General features: G+C 38.9%; 1 protein-coding gene across 5 annotated transcripts in view; it reads right to left on the bottom strand.

Annotated features, from left to right (window-relative positions):
* Window positions 1–9,518: 9,518 nt before the first annotated feature.
* Window positions 9,519–15,619, bottom strand: part of LOC127506204 (adhesion G protein-coupled receptor L2-like) — a 116,181-nt gene continuing 110,080 nt past the window's right edge. For 4 of the 5 annotated variants that reach the window (XM_051882448.1, XM_051882459.1, XM_051882467.1 and 1 more), the window contains one exon: window positions 9,519–11,326. In XM_051882448.1, coding sequence (XP_051738408.1) covers window positions 10,428–11,326 — 899 coding nt within the window. In that variant the 3' untranslated portion in view covers window positions 9,519–10,427. Of the gene's footprint in view, window positions 11,327–12,604; window positions 12,641–15,619 lie in introns of all 5 variants that reach the window. The other variant, XM_051882486.1, reaches the window with a different exon arrangement.

The raw sequence follows: 15,619 nt of genomic DNA on the forward strand, positions 1-15,619 counted from the left end.
AACACATCACAATTTTGATTAGTTTCCCTACAAATCCATTCCTCAATGTATCCATAAGGCTTAACAAAATCCAAGGATCAAGTGTCAGTGACAAGTCTCTGATGGGTGTCAGATGAATGGTACAGAGAATGGCAATAGATGTGCCCTGCTGCTTTTGAAAATCAGCAGTTCATCTATATTAAATGATACCTCTAGTGTTGTTATTCTTCATGTTATCTCCCTCAGGTAGTGCTGCAGCTGCTCTCCTACATTAAAATAACACACTCCATCATTGTAGCACAGTGGTGCTGGAAGAGTTCAAACAGTGGTGGTGGATGCTTAATCCCCCCAGACTGACAGATAGATGTACTCCTTAAAGGGTTAGTTCACCCAAAAATGAAAATTCTGTCATCAATTACTCACCCTCATGTCGTTCTACACCCCTAAGACCTTCGTTCATCTTCGGAACACAAATTAAGATATTTTTGATTAAATCTGATGGCTCAATAAGGCCTCCATTGAGAGCAAAGCCACTGAACCTCTCAAGGTCTATAAAGGTACTAAAAACATTTAAAACAGTTCATGTAAGTTCAGTGGTTCTACCTTAATATAATAAAGCGAGGAGAATACTTTTTGTGCGCCAAAAAAACTAAATAATGACTTTTCAACAATATCTAGTGATGGCCGATTTCAAAACACTGCTTCGGAGCTTTACAAATCTTTTGTTTCGAACAAAAGGAATCCTCATTAGCGATGACTTCTGACTTTGCAACACATTATACTGTGGAAGATACAGCAGATTGATATGTAGCTGAAACTGTATAGTGTAAATGTGTTAAAATTTAAAACTACACTTTAAAACTGTTTTAACATTGTTTTTATCTACTTTTCATTGACCAAGTTCATATGATCTATTAAAAAAAATACAAACATTTTCCCAAAATGGGTAAATAAAACAACTCCTTACTACAAAACCATAGTTTCTCCACACAATGATTTGATTTAGAGCTGGCTGAGAACCTGGAACACCATGCTAGTTCTCACTGGCTCAACTACTCTACTCTACTTATGAAGTGAATTGGACACTATAATACTCCCCAGGGGTAAGGAAAAAAACTGGACACTGTCTATAAAGCCTTGCAACAGATTTGTGTCTGTTACAGTGCTCCAGATCGATGCGGCCAAATTTAACCCCCAGTGCACTCATTCACAAAATGAATTGATTTACTTAGACACACACATTGCAAGCCTAATGAAAAAAAAGGAAATACACTTTCTCAAAAATGTGAACGGTGTTAAAAGAAAAGCTCTCTCTCCAAATGATAACCAATGAGTCTGTACTGCATAACAAGTGCTACTAATGAACCTTCTTTATGCAAACAACAAATTTCAAGATGGTGCTTGATTATATCACACACACACACACACACACACACACACACACACACACACACACACATGCACACGCACAAACAGCAGCCTTAGAACTTCTGCAGAAATCATTCCATACTTTAAGTCCCTGAAAAAAACCACCCACCGTCAAAATTCTTGTAATCAGGATGTGCATAAAACACTAACACTGTCATCATGCAAAATGGATAAGACAACAACATTGTCAGCAGTTTGCATCCAGCGGTTAATTTGCCATCTGCTCCACCTGAAGGGTGATAATTACATAGAAATAGGATGAGACGGGCTGTTTTTCAGAGTAAGAATGAGGCAATATATATGCATAGAAACCCTACAAAGCTTTTTGAAGGTGTTTAAGACTTTCATTAAGCCTGGTGTTGTGTCTTAAAAACATGCTGATAAAAGAGTGCTAGTGCTGTCTGCTTGTTTATGGCTCTCTTTTATGCGTCTCATCTGGTTAGTGTGTATGCAGGTGGATTGTTGTTGTATTTTGCGCACTTGGGACAAAAGTTTTTATGGATGTTTCCATTAATTGGCAACTCCATCATTAGCAACTCCACAAAATTGCACTTTGTAGTTTAAAAAAATATTATGCTGCCATTCAGCAGTATTCTGATATTTTTTCCAAGTAACATTACATTTGAACACATTTCAATATTGTAGATGTTCAGCCAGTAACACTATTTTCTGAGGACGGTTGAAGGCGTGAAAGACATTGAGTTACATGATAAATGTTCTAGGAACCAGGTCTTGTACTTTCTTTTAAAGTAGGTGATAGAGAGACACCTTAACTCCCACCTCATGTCACCCTCTTAGGACCTCACCAGGCTTTTAGGCCGGGAGACACCAAGCCGAAAGCCGGTCGTCGGCCAAAGTCGGGCAGTAGGTGAGCGTCTGTCGGGCTAGTTTTTGTGGTGTGTCCCACAAGTCAGCTCTCGTTGGGCTCACATCAGCAGCAGTTTGCCCGGGGCCGTCGTTGAGAGTGGAAACTCTGATTGGATGTTCAGTTTAGCGAACGAGTCAGTGCACAAATCGAAAATGATGAAAGAGAGCAAGTAAGGCAAGACGGCACAGACAGAAGGCTGGTCTAATGTTATATTATCCTACCCGAGCATTCCAAAAATATTTTCATAACAACATGAGCAGCTTAAAATGAAGAAAGTTATCAACATAACTGATATTCAAAATGGTAAGCAAGCACTGCTTTTTGGTCCAGATGCAGCCGACATGAGGGGACTACACTGTCGGTTTTCGTCGCAGCTAGTTCTTTTTAAGTTGGCTTAGGCCCCGTTTACACTAGTGCGTTTTCGTTTTAAAACGGTGTTTTAAAATCGTCTACACTGGTGTTTCCACAGCGTTTCAGGCAGCTGCAGTATTAAAAAAATGCTGAGTTTAACTGCACAATGGCTGCTATAAATTACAACAAAGCCAGCAAAGATTGCAGTTTTGTTTATAACTGGAATACATGAAACTGGTCTGTGTGAGAATTGTGGGGAGAAAGAAACAGTGGAGCATGTAATATATGATTGTAAAAGGTATGATGAAGAAAGAAAGGAATTAATATCATTTTTAAACAAAAAAGGAAAGGTAAATAAGGATTTGGAATATTTATTAGGATATGATTTTAATAGAGATAGAGTTGGATACAGGACATTAATAATATATATATATATATATACTACTGGGTTAAGTGAAGGGATTTAAAAATAGAACGCGGATGCTCTAGTCTATTCTGGATCTTAGGAGACCACAGAATTAGTCTGGAGGAGCTGAACACGCAGCGGCAGGTGGGTCGTGGGAAGAAGGAATAGGATAGAGCATCAAAAAATGTAAGTATGAATATTTATTTAGATATGTAAGTATATGTGAACAATTAGAAAAGAGCAAAAACAAGGAAGAAATTGATTAAAAATAAACCATGACTGCATAACAGCAAAAGTAGGTGGCGATATGCACACAGGATGCAACGCGCCAAAAAACAGAAGAAGAAGAAGAAGAAGAAGAAGAAGAAGAAGAAGAAAGATTGCAGTTCAGTCTCCATGTTATTGTTTAGATGGTCGCCAAGGATATGTAGAGCGAACGTGGGCAGCCACACCATCGTTTTCAAAAGTCTCCGTTTTGGTCTGTTTATACTGACTTTTCAAACTAAAACGGGGTCAGCAGCATTTTCGAAAGTCTCCATTTTCGAGGTTCGAAAACGCCGGTGTAGTGTAAACGACAGGCGTAACCGTAGCCAAACTTATGCGTTTTAAAACAAAAACGCACCATTGTAAACAGGGCCTTAGTTTGTCCCAGGCTTTTGGGGCAAGGACTGTCTAAAGCCCGGGATACACTGCAGGATTTTTGGCTGTCCCAGACGAAAGATTGCCATTGTGAAACAATCGTGGCGATTTAATCGGTGGTCCTACGTCGTACAGTGAGAGAGGTTCAAAGACGGCCATTTTCCCGGTCTTGCGACCAAAGATAGCCTACGATCATTTTCTGACAGTGTCAGAAATTCAGCTTGATCATCGCACAGTGTTTGCTGCTACGACCTAAGTCTACTGACCAGCCAATAAAAATGCGACATGAAATCAAAGCGACATGGCGCTAAAACTTAAAACTGCTTTCCTCATGCTCTTTTCCCTTCTTCTTTCGCCGCTTCCTTTTTATTTTCAGCACACATAAAAACTACAACTGCCAAAGTGTGATTCAACATGGTGTTTTGTTTACCACTAGCGCATGCTGATGACATTTTATTCTTTTATAGAAAGTCAATAGGTGTCAATAGGTGTCATGATCGTACAGTCTACATGCATGTCGTACCCAAGTTTAGTAGATCCATGTCACACAGTGTGATAAAGTAATGATCTTATAGGATTGCTAAAATCGTGCAATGTATCCTGGGCTTACCCACCAAGTCGACTTCAAAGAACTAGAGGCGATGAAAGCCGACTGTGTTGTCACATCTCATCGACTTGGTCTTGCACACACCACTTGCGCTTGAACACACCAAAAGGACTAAAGGCGACTGTCAACTAGCACGTGTTCTGTGCCTGCGTGTAATGATATATCTGTCTATATCAGCAGGCATCAATAGTCTATTTTCGTCATTCAAAAAGGGAAACCGAAACTAGGACTGCAGATATACAAACTGTAAACAAAGCTGCGATTGCTTACCATTTTGAATATCAATCACGCTGACTAATTTCTTCATTCCAGTTATTTATTTATGCATTTGAATGCCCAGGTAAGATGACGTAAAATTAAAACAGCCTTCTGTCTGTACCGTCTTGACGTCTTTGCTTGCTTTCATCGCTTTCGCTTTTATTCTCGCACACCGACTCGTTCGCTAAGCTAAACAGCCAATCAGAGTTTTCTCTTTGACCGACAGCCCATCGCTGATTCAACATGCTGAATCGGGTCAAAAAAAACCCCTACGTCGTCAGACTAGAGCCAATGGTGCGGAACACACCGAAAAAACTAAGCCTAACAATGCTCAAAAACGGCCTGTTACTGCCCAACGGCCAACCGTCAGCTTGGTGTATCTCGGCCTTAAGGGGAGGTTGCCTTGGGTCAAAGTCATGGCAGATATGTTCTTAAAATTCTGGAGAAGCCTGTGTGTTGGTTATCTGGTCTGCAGTACCTGACAAGGGTACTTTAGAACATAATCCAGCTTGTGTTCTTGGCTTTCAAAGCTTTTTGCTCAGTTGTGTAGTGATTTCACATACTGAAAGAGTCTGACAGCACTGAGACAGTCGTCTACATAAATCATCAGAGAAGCGCAGTCACATCCAGTAGATTTGGCACTGCATGCTCTCTGGAGCAGCCGTCACCTGCTGTCCATTTGTGCGGTGCAGGTCCAAGGTCATCTGAATTGTGGTGCAGGCTTGCTCTTGCACCAGGAAGTCATGTTTAAAGAATGAAGGCTGCATTTTCAGGTGGAGTTGAGGATTTGGTAAGAGTTTGAGGAAGCAAAAGTGGCTTACTTAAGGCTCAACAATACTTAATTTTCTGCGTTCTGCTCCATTTTTCACACAGTTGAGCACTCAAGTCTCCATCTTGTCTTTACAAGATCTCAAATCATTCACAAATGCACTGTTGTCCGCACACAAGTCTGTGTGAACACAAATATCGTCCTCATGTCATGCAGACATAATGCAGAGCCTTTATTCGCATCAGCTGAGTAAACACATTAACTATGTTTCCATCCAAAGTTGCGAATTTAACTTGTGCGCAAATTTGGAATATCGCATAAAACATTTGCGAATAAAGCATAAAAGCAATAAAGTTTCCTTCCAGTGAGTCCTGATAAACTGGTGCTAAATACCACTAAGAAAACTGGAAGTTGCTGCAGTAGAAGCCACTATATATAATAATTTTCGTATATAATAAATTACTTGTGCCTTAGAGTGCGCAGACGTTATCTTGCATTCAGATGCCTGGTGTTTGTGAACACAATCATGTGAGGCACCAAACCACTTTAATGACAGACTTTGCTCAGGCATTACAGAATGACCAAAACAGCATTTTGGTTGCTGTGCAAGGAGAACGGTCTGCTGGTTGGTCCAGTTATACCATCCCACGACATAGTCACGTCTTTTTTGATGCTTGTCGGAAAACAAGATATCTTAGCCACGAATTAAGAATTAATTTTAAAGATTCAAGTTTTTCCCCATCACTTATGCTCACTTGTGCTCATTTTCCCTCATTTGTGACAAAACGAGTTGTTGCAGTAATCTGCGTTTTCACTGTTATACAGTAGGGGTCGCTGTTACGAAACTTCTGAAATACTACAGCATCTCCGGATCCAAAAACAAGTGAAGAAGAAGATCTGCATAAACCAAGCAGCAACCTCCCCCCATTTCTTTTGAAGCCAATAAGGAAGTGACTTAAACTGCAATTCATTGACTGGCCGCTAGGGACAGGCTCCAAAAGAGAGCAGAATCTCATTGAGCCTCATGTTAAAATGCCCAACTTTACAGCAGAAAAAATCATGTTTACAGCCTGGTACAAATGGTGGTTTTGGTCTATATAGCTAATTTTGCCCTTCATGACAACTGTGAGGGGGGTGAATCTTTTTTATAACTCATCCGTTTAAATTATATTAAGCCTTAAAGTTCTGCATAATTAAGGGCGCGGCCACTTGAGTGACAGGTGGATTGCCGCTGCTGTCACCAATAGCCGTCTGTCTGCTGCCGTCATGTCATCTCAGCTCCACCCACGTCCCGCCTCTTTGCCCATCTGGTAGTGATGCGTGGTGACGTGCTGCCAAGATGGCAACGGCCAGCTTTAGGTTTCAAAAATGCTCTTCAGAAACCTACGGGTGACGTCACAAACGCTACGTCCATATTTTTTTTTACAGCCTATGGCATAAACCAGAAGGAGTGGACACAAGCATTGCTTATGCACAAGTAAGCTAATGTGATCATTAAACATTCAAAGGCATATAAATAAAAACTGCTTAACGTTACTGAATGAAATGTCAAACCCATGAAGAGGAAATGACACCAGTTAATATACTCAATTAGGGCAGTTGTGGCCTAATGATTAGAGAGTCAGACTTGTAACATGAAGGTCGTGGGTTTGAGTCTCATTTCCTGGTAGGAAATGTAGCCACAACTGAGGTGCCCTTGAGCAAGGCACCTAACCCCCAATCACTCCCGGGGTGCCACAGCAAATAAAAAGGTCGTGTGGGTTTAAAAAGTGCTCCAGGTGTGTGTGTTCACTTGGATGGGTGAAATGCAGAGCACATATTCCAAGTATGGGACACCATACTTGGCTACACTTCACTTTACTCCATCTGTTTTGATCATCTTTCTGAATCCCAAGTCTTTAACAAAAACATGATTTTCTAAGCTTTTTGTTTGAAATGTTTTTTTTTTTTTTTTTTTTTAATGAAACGTACCAACAGTCAAAAAAGAACGAATGAAGCTAGAATTTTTTTTTTTTCTGTTCTTTCTTTTGATATATTGACCGTTTACATATTCATACAACAAAATATTCTAAGGGCCATGAAAAATTTGTAAATATGATAAAATATTGGCGCTGACTGGCAACTTAAAAATAAAATGCTGAAGAGGAAAGAGTTATTTAGTTAATTATGTCCACAATGTAACAAAATTATATTAATTTATAATAATTTATTATAATAATTAATAATAATTGAATACGATGTAGAATATAGGGTCTGATTTGTCATTTTTAAGCACTGCCATTTAATGTTAAGAATTCAAAAAATACTGTCAAAAAACTGAACAAAACAAGTACATAGAAGATTACAGAATAACCATACAATATTAAAACTTTCTGCATGTTATCTTATCCTCCCCAGTCATCTTCTGAAAGGATTTTTTTTTTTTTTGGTTAATGTCTTCATGATATAGAAAATGCAAGAGATCTGGGGCCTCATTTATAAAACGAAATCCAAGGCAACATTCATATTTATAACAATGTTCTTTGATGTGGAAAAATGCTTAGCGTCACGTCAGGGTCTAAACAGAGGTAGGCCTACGCACATTTCCTTGTGGCAGTGAGTTGGAGTACTGCAGGTGTTTGGAAATCAAAGCAATTCTTGCCACTTGCCATTCTCAAGTAAAGGATTTGGATGTTGACTGGTGCTCTTTTATATGTTAATGACATTAATTAGGTGGCGTTTACAAAGTGGAGATCGGAAACCATTCAGCTGGGCAAAATTTCAAGATCATTTGCGATTTTTAAATTTCACACCTGTAAGAGAGGCATACGCAGGTTTTTTTGTGCATACGTTTGTTCTCTGAATCACGTACGCTCACTGGAGAAATGATCATAAGATCAAACGTAGGATGGTTTCTTTGTGTTTAAGCTTTTGAGCTTAACTGCTCTTATATTCAGTTGCATGAACTGTGGTAGAAATGTGTGGTTCATCATTCTGGAACTTTTAATATCTCTTAAAGGATTAGCTCACTTTTAAATGAAAATTAGCCCAAGCTTTACTCACCCTCAAGCCATCCTAGGTGTATGACTTTCTTCTTTCTGATGAACAAAATCGGAGAAATATTAATAAATATCCTGACGCATCCAAGCCTTATAATGGCAATGAATAGAGGTCACAAGTATGAGCTGAAGAAAGTGCATCCATCCACACCCATCCATCATAAACGTACTCCACACGGCTCCAGTGGGTTAATAAAGGCCTTCTGAAGCGAAGTGATGCGTTTGTGTAAAAAGATATACATATTTAACAAGTTATGAAGTAGAATATCTAGCTTCTGCCAGACCGCCTTTTGTATTCAAGTTACGAAGAAAGCGTAAACTGGCATTGCATCAGTTACACTTTTTCCGTAAGCTGAATAGGGAAGGCATAGGATGTAGCGTAAGCGTTTTGAACTTCAAGAGTATTACACTTTCTTTGTACGTTGAATATGGAAGGCGGTCTAGCGGAAGCTAGATATTTTACTTCATAACTTGTTAAATATGGATTCTTTTTTTTTTTTTTTTTTACACAAACGCATCGATTCGCTTCAGAAGGCCTTTATTAACCACCCTGGAGAAAGTCATATATCTAGGATGGCTTGAGGGTGAGTAAAGCTTGGGCTAATTTTCATTTGAAAGTGAACTAATCCTTTAGACCAACCAATTTACTTTTTTTTTTTTTTTTGACATTTTCACAGCCAAAATACAGTAATTTCTGGAATCCATACGATTGGGAATTTCATGTGAGGGTGAAAGATTTCCCAGTGGGTTCAAATTGGTCCTGTGAATTCGCCAGGTAGACAAACAGAAAGCTGCTTGGTTTGAAACGGACTTTTTTTTTTTTTTTTTACAGTAAAATTTTACTAATGCGACTGCACCTTTACAAGGCAAAATCAGCCTTCAAATCAGTCACCAGCTATTTATTCCAAATCAGATCTAGACGTATGAATAAAAGTCTTTTCCCCTGTGAAATACATCACATTTGTGTAGTAAAATGGGTTATGAATGGAGTTTCATGCTGACTTGATGTTTTGCTAATAGATTAGAAAAACAAACAACTAGCAACATTTTTTATATATATATTGCAAATAAGTAATCAGGCAATCTCTGCAGTTTTTTTCATTTGTCATACTTCTAACAAAATCATTCTGCATGTTTAATGGCGCACTGAATGATTGATATATCTGCAAACAAGAAAAAATTGTCACATTTATTCAATATCAAACAAGAGTTGAATGTACATCTGTAATGGGGTCTTAAAAAAGACTGAAATGAATATCAACAGTGTTACATCATACCCACTCTCATTCCAACCCTTTTTATTTCCATACTTCATACAATAAATTATTTAGTGCCAAATAATGAGATATGTTCTTAAGACATTGCGTTGACACATATGAATGTTACTGATCCCTGACAAAGTCAAAGCATTTTTTTTTTTTTAAGTAAAAGAAATTACATATTAGCCCAATTCATACCAAATCTGTGCAAGACACAGCTTCCGTTAAAAAAAAAAAATTAAAAATAAGGAAGCTTTTTTTTTTTTGTACATATACATTGGCAAAATACAATTTTCATGGTAAAATCCATATCTGAACACATCATTCACAAGTGGAGATGTGATGATTATGGGTTGAACTGTCTTTCTTTACACTTGGTACTGCAAAATATATTTTTAGTTGTCATTCGTACAACAGTTATTTGTGCAATAGAGAAAATATAAGGCCTGAGTCTGGGATATTAATTCTTTTAATTTTCTGTATCACAGTCTCTCTCCATTCATTCTGTATTTCCAAGAAGGGAAGATTCACCTGCAAACTGGCTGGGAGAGTTTTCAAAGTTCTACAAAAATCAGACATTGGCATGTTTCTTTTTCTCTTTTCTTTTTTACAGTATACTGTACAAAGCTTTTGGCAGATGTAGATGATGCCAGTCTTGACACTTTCTGCGTGAGTTTGACCAGACCGTCAGTTCTGTTACTAAAAAAAAACAAGTGAGAAAGAGTCATTGTGCCGTTGACTAGTCCCTCTCTTCCTGTCGTTTGTGGCTGAATAGACAGAATGTGAGGCAAAAGAAGAAAACGGACAAAAGTTGACATTCTTGGCTCAGAGGCTGGTGATTAGCTGCATCTGTCCATCGCTAGTGGGTTCGCTCTCTAGTGGAAGGCAGCCCTCGGGAAGCCTGGGGCCAATGCAGCCCTCGCTAGTGCCTCCTCGGCTAATCTGATAGTAGGAAAGCGCTTGAGTCCCATCTCCCAAGTCGGGCAAGCTCTTGTAGCAGTGTTCCTCATTTTCACTTTGAGCAGATGAGCAAGGGGAACCATCCTCCTGTCCACTGACCAGGTCGGGGGATTCAGAAGGTGAGGAGGACTGAGAGTCTCTGAGATTGGGCATGCTTGTGTACAATGAGTCTCTGTTATTTGGCGAGGGTGCGTTGTCTTCCTCTCTCGCGGTTTGCTCATCTTCTTCTGACTCTCTGCTGTCCTTCTGCGGCCTGACGGCCTGCTGAGATGCCTTTTGAGTGCAGTAAAGGAGCGAATGAGTTCGTTGGGGCAAAAGCGGAACCTCGAGGGTCTCCCGGTCGTTTGGGTGAAGGAGAAGAAGCTCCAGTGCCTGATGGCTGGCGGATGGTGGCAAAGCGGAGGTGTCGGCATCAGCAACTATGACGTCGACTCCATTCTCGCTTCTGTTCCCGACACCCCCGTCAACGCTGACGCAGGTCTCCTGTGGAGCCAGGTCTCTGTCCCTGTCGGACCCTGGTTGGCATTTTGAGCTGGTTTGGCTTTGCGGCAACCTGCGAGGCCTCAGGTTGTTGTGAACCAGCTCGGAGATGATCATCTTTTCAAAGGCAGCGTCGTCCAGGCGCACAGCGCAACTAGTCGGGCAGCTCAATGCAGGGTCTTCGTAGTCGTCCTCTCGGAGGGAGTAACTGTTGTTGAAGTTGTCGTTGAGAGGAAGTGTGTCCATGGTGCTGACATCACGGCTGTTGGTCAGCGAGTGCTGGCCTGAAATGAAAAACAAAAAATTCAGTGAAATTAACAAATAGTAAGTAGCATGACAGACAATACTGGGTATTTGTTACTATTTAAAGACATGATATTTCTCATCCCACTCATTACATGCCAAATGCCAACTAAAAATAACATATTAAAAACTAAAATAATAAATTAAAGAGGACCTATTATGCTTTTTTCCATGTTCAACTTTCTTTAGTGTGGAATGTTACAGTTTGAGCATGAAAAAGGTCTGCAAATTTCCAAATCACGAAGTCACTCCAAAGGGAGTTATTCTCTATATCAGTGCGCACTGAAACGCCTCCACTGTAGTCTTGAGTTTTCTTCTGGGAATGAACATGGCACAATATTCCTCATTTAAATAATTCCCGCCCAAGGTACAGGCAAAATACTGGTTGAGTTAATTAGTGGTGTTGAAACTCGTGGTTATGGTAAGGGGCGGGGCATTACCCAAGCACGCTTTTAGCGCTTGACCAATCACAACACACTGGTCCAGCCAACCAATCAGAGCACACTGTGCTTTTCAGAAGAAGGGGCTTCATAGAGACAGGAACCAAACAGGGCTGCGTTTCCTAAAAGCATCGTAAGCCTAAAGGTGATGATACACGGGGCAACTTTTTGAGCAATGTTGCCAGGCAATGTTGCCAAGCGATATTGCTTGGGCACTTTCCCATTGACAATGGGAAACAAATTTCGATCTAAAGTATCCAGATATCCAGAAATTTGTTGCCCATTCTCAATGGGAAAGTGCCCAAGCATCATCGCTCGGCGACACTGCCCGGCAACGTCAAAAATTTGCAGTGTATCATCACATTAAGCTGATCGTAAAGCTACGATCAACTTAGGCTTACGATGCTTTTGGGAAACACTGCCCAGAGTGATACTGACAGACTGGGAAGAGAGGAGCTGCAACAATGTATGAGAAAAATTATGTATTTTTTGAAAAAAATCAAGACTTGGGCATAATAGGTCCTCTTTTAAAGAGTAGAGATGCATGTCACTAAACAGAAACTGTTCAAACAAAATGTTCACTGTTCCATAAACTAATGTCCTTAACAGTATAGCACAGAGAAAAAGAATGTTAAAAGGCAGCCAAAGAACCTCTTGCAAAAACACAAAAAGAGCCATTATTGTAAATGAATGCCAGATGCAACAGCGAAAAGCACAGACACAAAACATGCTGTAAATGTCTGTATAGAACACAACAGAATGGAAGCATGTTTGTAGACCACACCGATTACAGACTGCAGGCAGGGTGCAAACACTCACATCATGTGTGTCTGCTCAGGCTAGCTGACCTGAGAACTGCCCATGTGCGAAAAGAAAGAGTCAAATAACGCCTTCTTTAGAAAATTGCAGCGAAGACAGAAAGTGAGAAATCATCAAGCAGAAAAGCAAATTACAAACGTCTGAATTCAGCCCATCAAGATCCACCACACATTTTATTTTACTCACAATTTGAAATAAAATTGATAAATAGGAATTGGCTCTTTTTTAATTCACAAGCTCAAATTTGAATTGAATTGGCCAGACGCCACAAGATTGTAATTTAATAACGTAATTTGTGATGAAACATAATTGTGCCCTTATTATTTTCATATAAATTGGCATTTTGTTTTAACCAAGTTAATTAGGAAAAAGTTTGCAATTTACAATGACAGCCTGCTGTTTCCTGACATAAATCAAGTATAAACATGATTAAAAACTATTAACAGCTATAAAAAGTGATTATTATTTAAGTGATTATAACCACACAAGTGTGCTAATAATACACCCTTGCCCATAAAAATAAATGTTAATTTATTAAAGAAATGTACATAAAGTATATTCTAATTTGAAGCATTTCAATATTAATATTAGTTTGTTTATGGGGTGATTATACTGAAATGTGAAATGAAAAAAGTATTAAAACTACACAGAGCAATGATATGAATTTCTTTAAATTTCATTCCATTTGAATTCACTTCAAAACTGAATTACAATTCTCCATCCTGTTTCCTACTTTTTTTTTTTTTTTTAGAAGAGTCCTGCCGGTTCCAGACTTCTTTCATTTAAGAATAATGGAGGCCGCTGTGCTCTTGTTAACCTTCAATGCACCAAAAAGTTTTGTAGATTTCCTTAGACCTGTGCCTCAACACAATCCTGTTTCTCCACTCTGCAGGCTGTCCTTTCAAACTCATGACTTGCTCTGTTTTTGCTCTGATATGCATTTTCAGCTGTTAAACTTTATATAGGCAGGTGTTTACTTTAATAATTGTCCAATCTTTAATGAATTTGCCACAGATTTACTCCAATCAAAGTGTACAAACATCTCAAAGATGATCCAGAGAAATAGTCCCCCCCCCCCCCACTTCTTCCTAATTCGAATTACATTCAAATACAGGAATTAAAATTTAAAATATATGTCACAATTGAATTTTGAATGGCACCCGACACGATCATAAATAATCAACAAAATATGATCAATATTTTAATTCGGCTCAAATTATACCAGTAAATGTCCATGATAGAAGTGCCATTAATAAAATGTGAATGTGTAAAACAATAGAGCTTTTTTTTTTTTTTTTTAATGATTTGTGAGTTGACTTCAGTAGTAAGTGAATCTATCAGACGGCTGAATGCAGAATGTGGCAGGTGTAAGTTTTAGCCAAACAATCTTTAAAACAAAATTAATTACAAAAAAATTGTTTAGGCCTATATGAATGCATAAACATCTCGAGTCATAATTACAGAGCAGTACAAAATATCAACAGTATCACTTAAGTAATAAAAATAAAGTGGTGATAGAACAGAAAGTGGAGAAAATCATACATTTTATAAACTGCTGCTCAGTTTCATGCAGAGCACAGGATGAATTTAAATAATATAAGATAGCAGGGATGTGAAAAATATATCTGTGTTCTGCTGCGAAATAAGGAGTCTCTTTTTAGAGTGTGAAACAGGCATCAAAGGGTTGAACGGGAGAAGAGCGGGACCGAGGGGGAGAAAGGATGGACAAAAATAAAGCAAACAAGCATAAAACATTATCTGAGCCAAGGTTATTTGCATTTGTTTATGCATTGGCGATGGGTATAATCCAGACTGGTACTGTCTGGAGAGCCTGGCCAACAGATGCAGACAGAATGCAGTTGGACAAGCTGGAAAGCAGGAATTCTGGGAGAAAAGCCAGACCAGATCTTTGATTGTTCGGTGTCGGAAATGTATTGCATGCACTCAGTGTTTACAATGGGCACGGATATTCTTTTCTTCTGCTGCTGGTGTTTGCCTAAGTGGAATGTAAAGAGCGAAGGTCTCAAGGAAATTGTTCTTTCTCTGGTCTGAGCGAGCTGTTCAGATGCAATTACTAAAGAGTTTCTTTTGTTCTCTCCTCCTGCTTCAGGCATCGCGGAATACGTTCATGCTGCAGACAGCCCCGAGACGTGGCTACAAAGACTCACAAAAAGAAATAAAACTAGTATATTTAATTAGCAGAGTGAATACATTTATCCACATGTCCGTAAACAGCACTGAATCTTGTCTGCCTTCTTATTTATTCACAAAGATTCATTCACAGTGATGATCAATTTCATCATATGCTGTGAATTTTGCATATTGTACCATAAAATACAGAATAAATGGTTTTGTAAAAAACTACAATATTTGTATAATTTATTTAATTCTGTCTACTCAATTCAGACTACAGTAGATCATCACTTCGTTTTATACTTAAAGTGTCTTAAAATGTTGATTAAATGCATTTTTTTGATAATAGAATATTAAATGGGAAATGCTGACTACTTAGATTACTAAAACAAAGTGACCTGTGGTTCAATGGTTTAACACATGTAGGAAGCCTTTTCTCTTTTTCCCTTTGACCACATCCATTAGTCTACTACATAAAGAGGCATGGCATTGCTTTCTTTGACTGTGTTTAGATCTGAAGCGATCAAAGCTGCATCTGAAGTGTGTCTGCACTGAATACGTTGACACAGCACATCCTTCTCATAATGTTCACTAACAACAGCACTACAGAGAACAGGCACTGATTCACGCTTTGTAGAACAAAGATGGTTCAAATCCATTCGTCACTCTGTATAAGTTACAGATTACGTTGAACGCCATGCAGGACTTCAGAATGAAGTGGAAGTGCAATGTTATTAGCGTTAAAAAAGGCATTGTAAAAATGATTACAGTAAAGTTTTATAATAAATAATATTTTGTGGGTAGTTTGATAGGATGACTTGTTTCCCAATGAACACAACTGCCTGGTTAACAATATAAAGCAGGAATAGAAAAAACACAAAA

Source organism: Ctenopharyngodon idella, chromosome 2 (assembly GCF_019924925.1).
Source record: "Ctenopharyngodon idella isolate HZGC_01 chromosome 2, HZGC01, whole genome shotgun sequence".
Classification (NCBI taxonomy): Eukaryota; Metazoa; Chordata; class Actinopteri; order Cypriniformes; family Xenocyprididae; genus Ctenopharyngodon; species Ctenopharyngodon idella.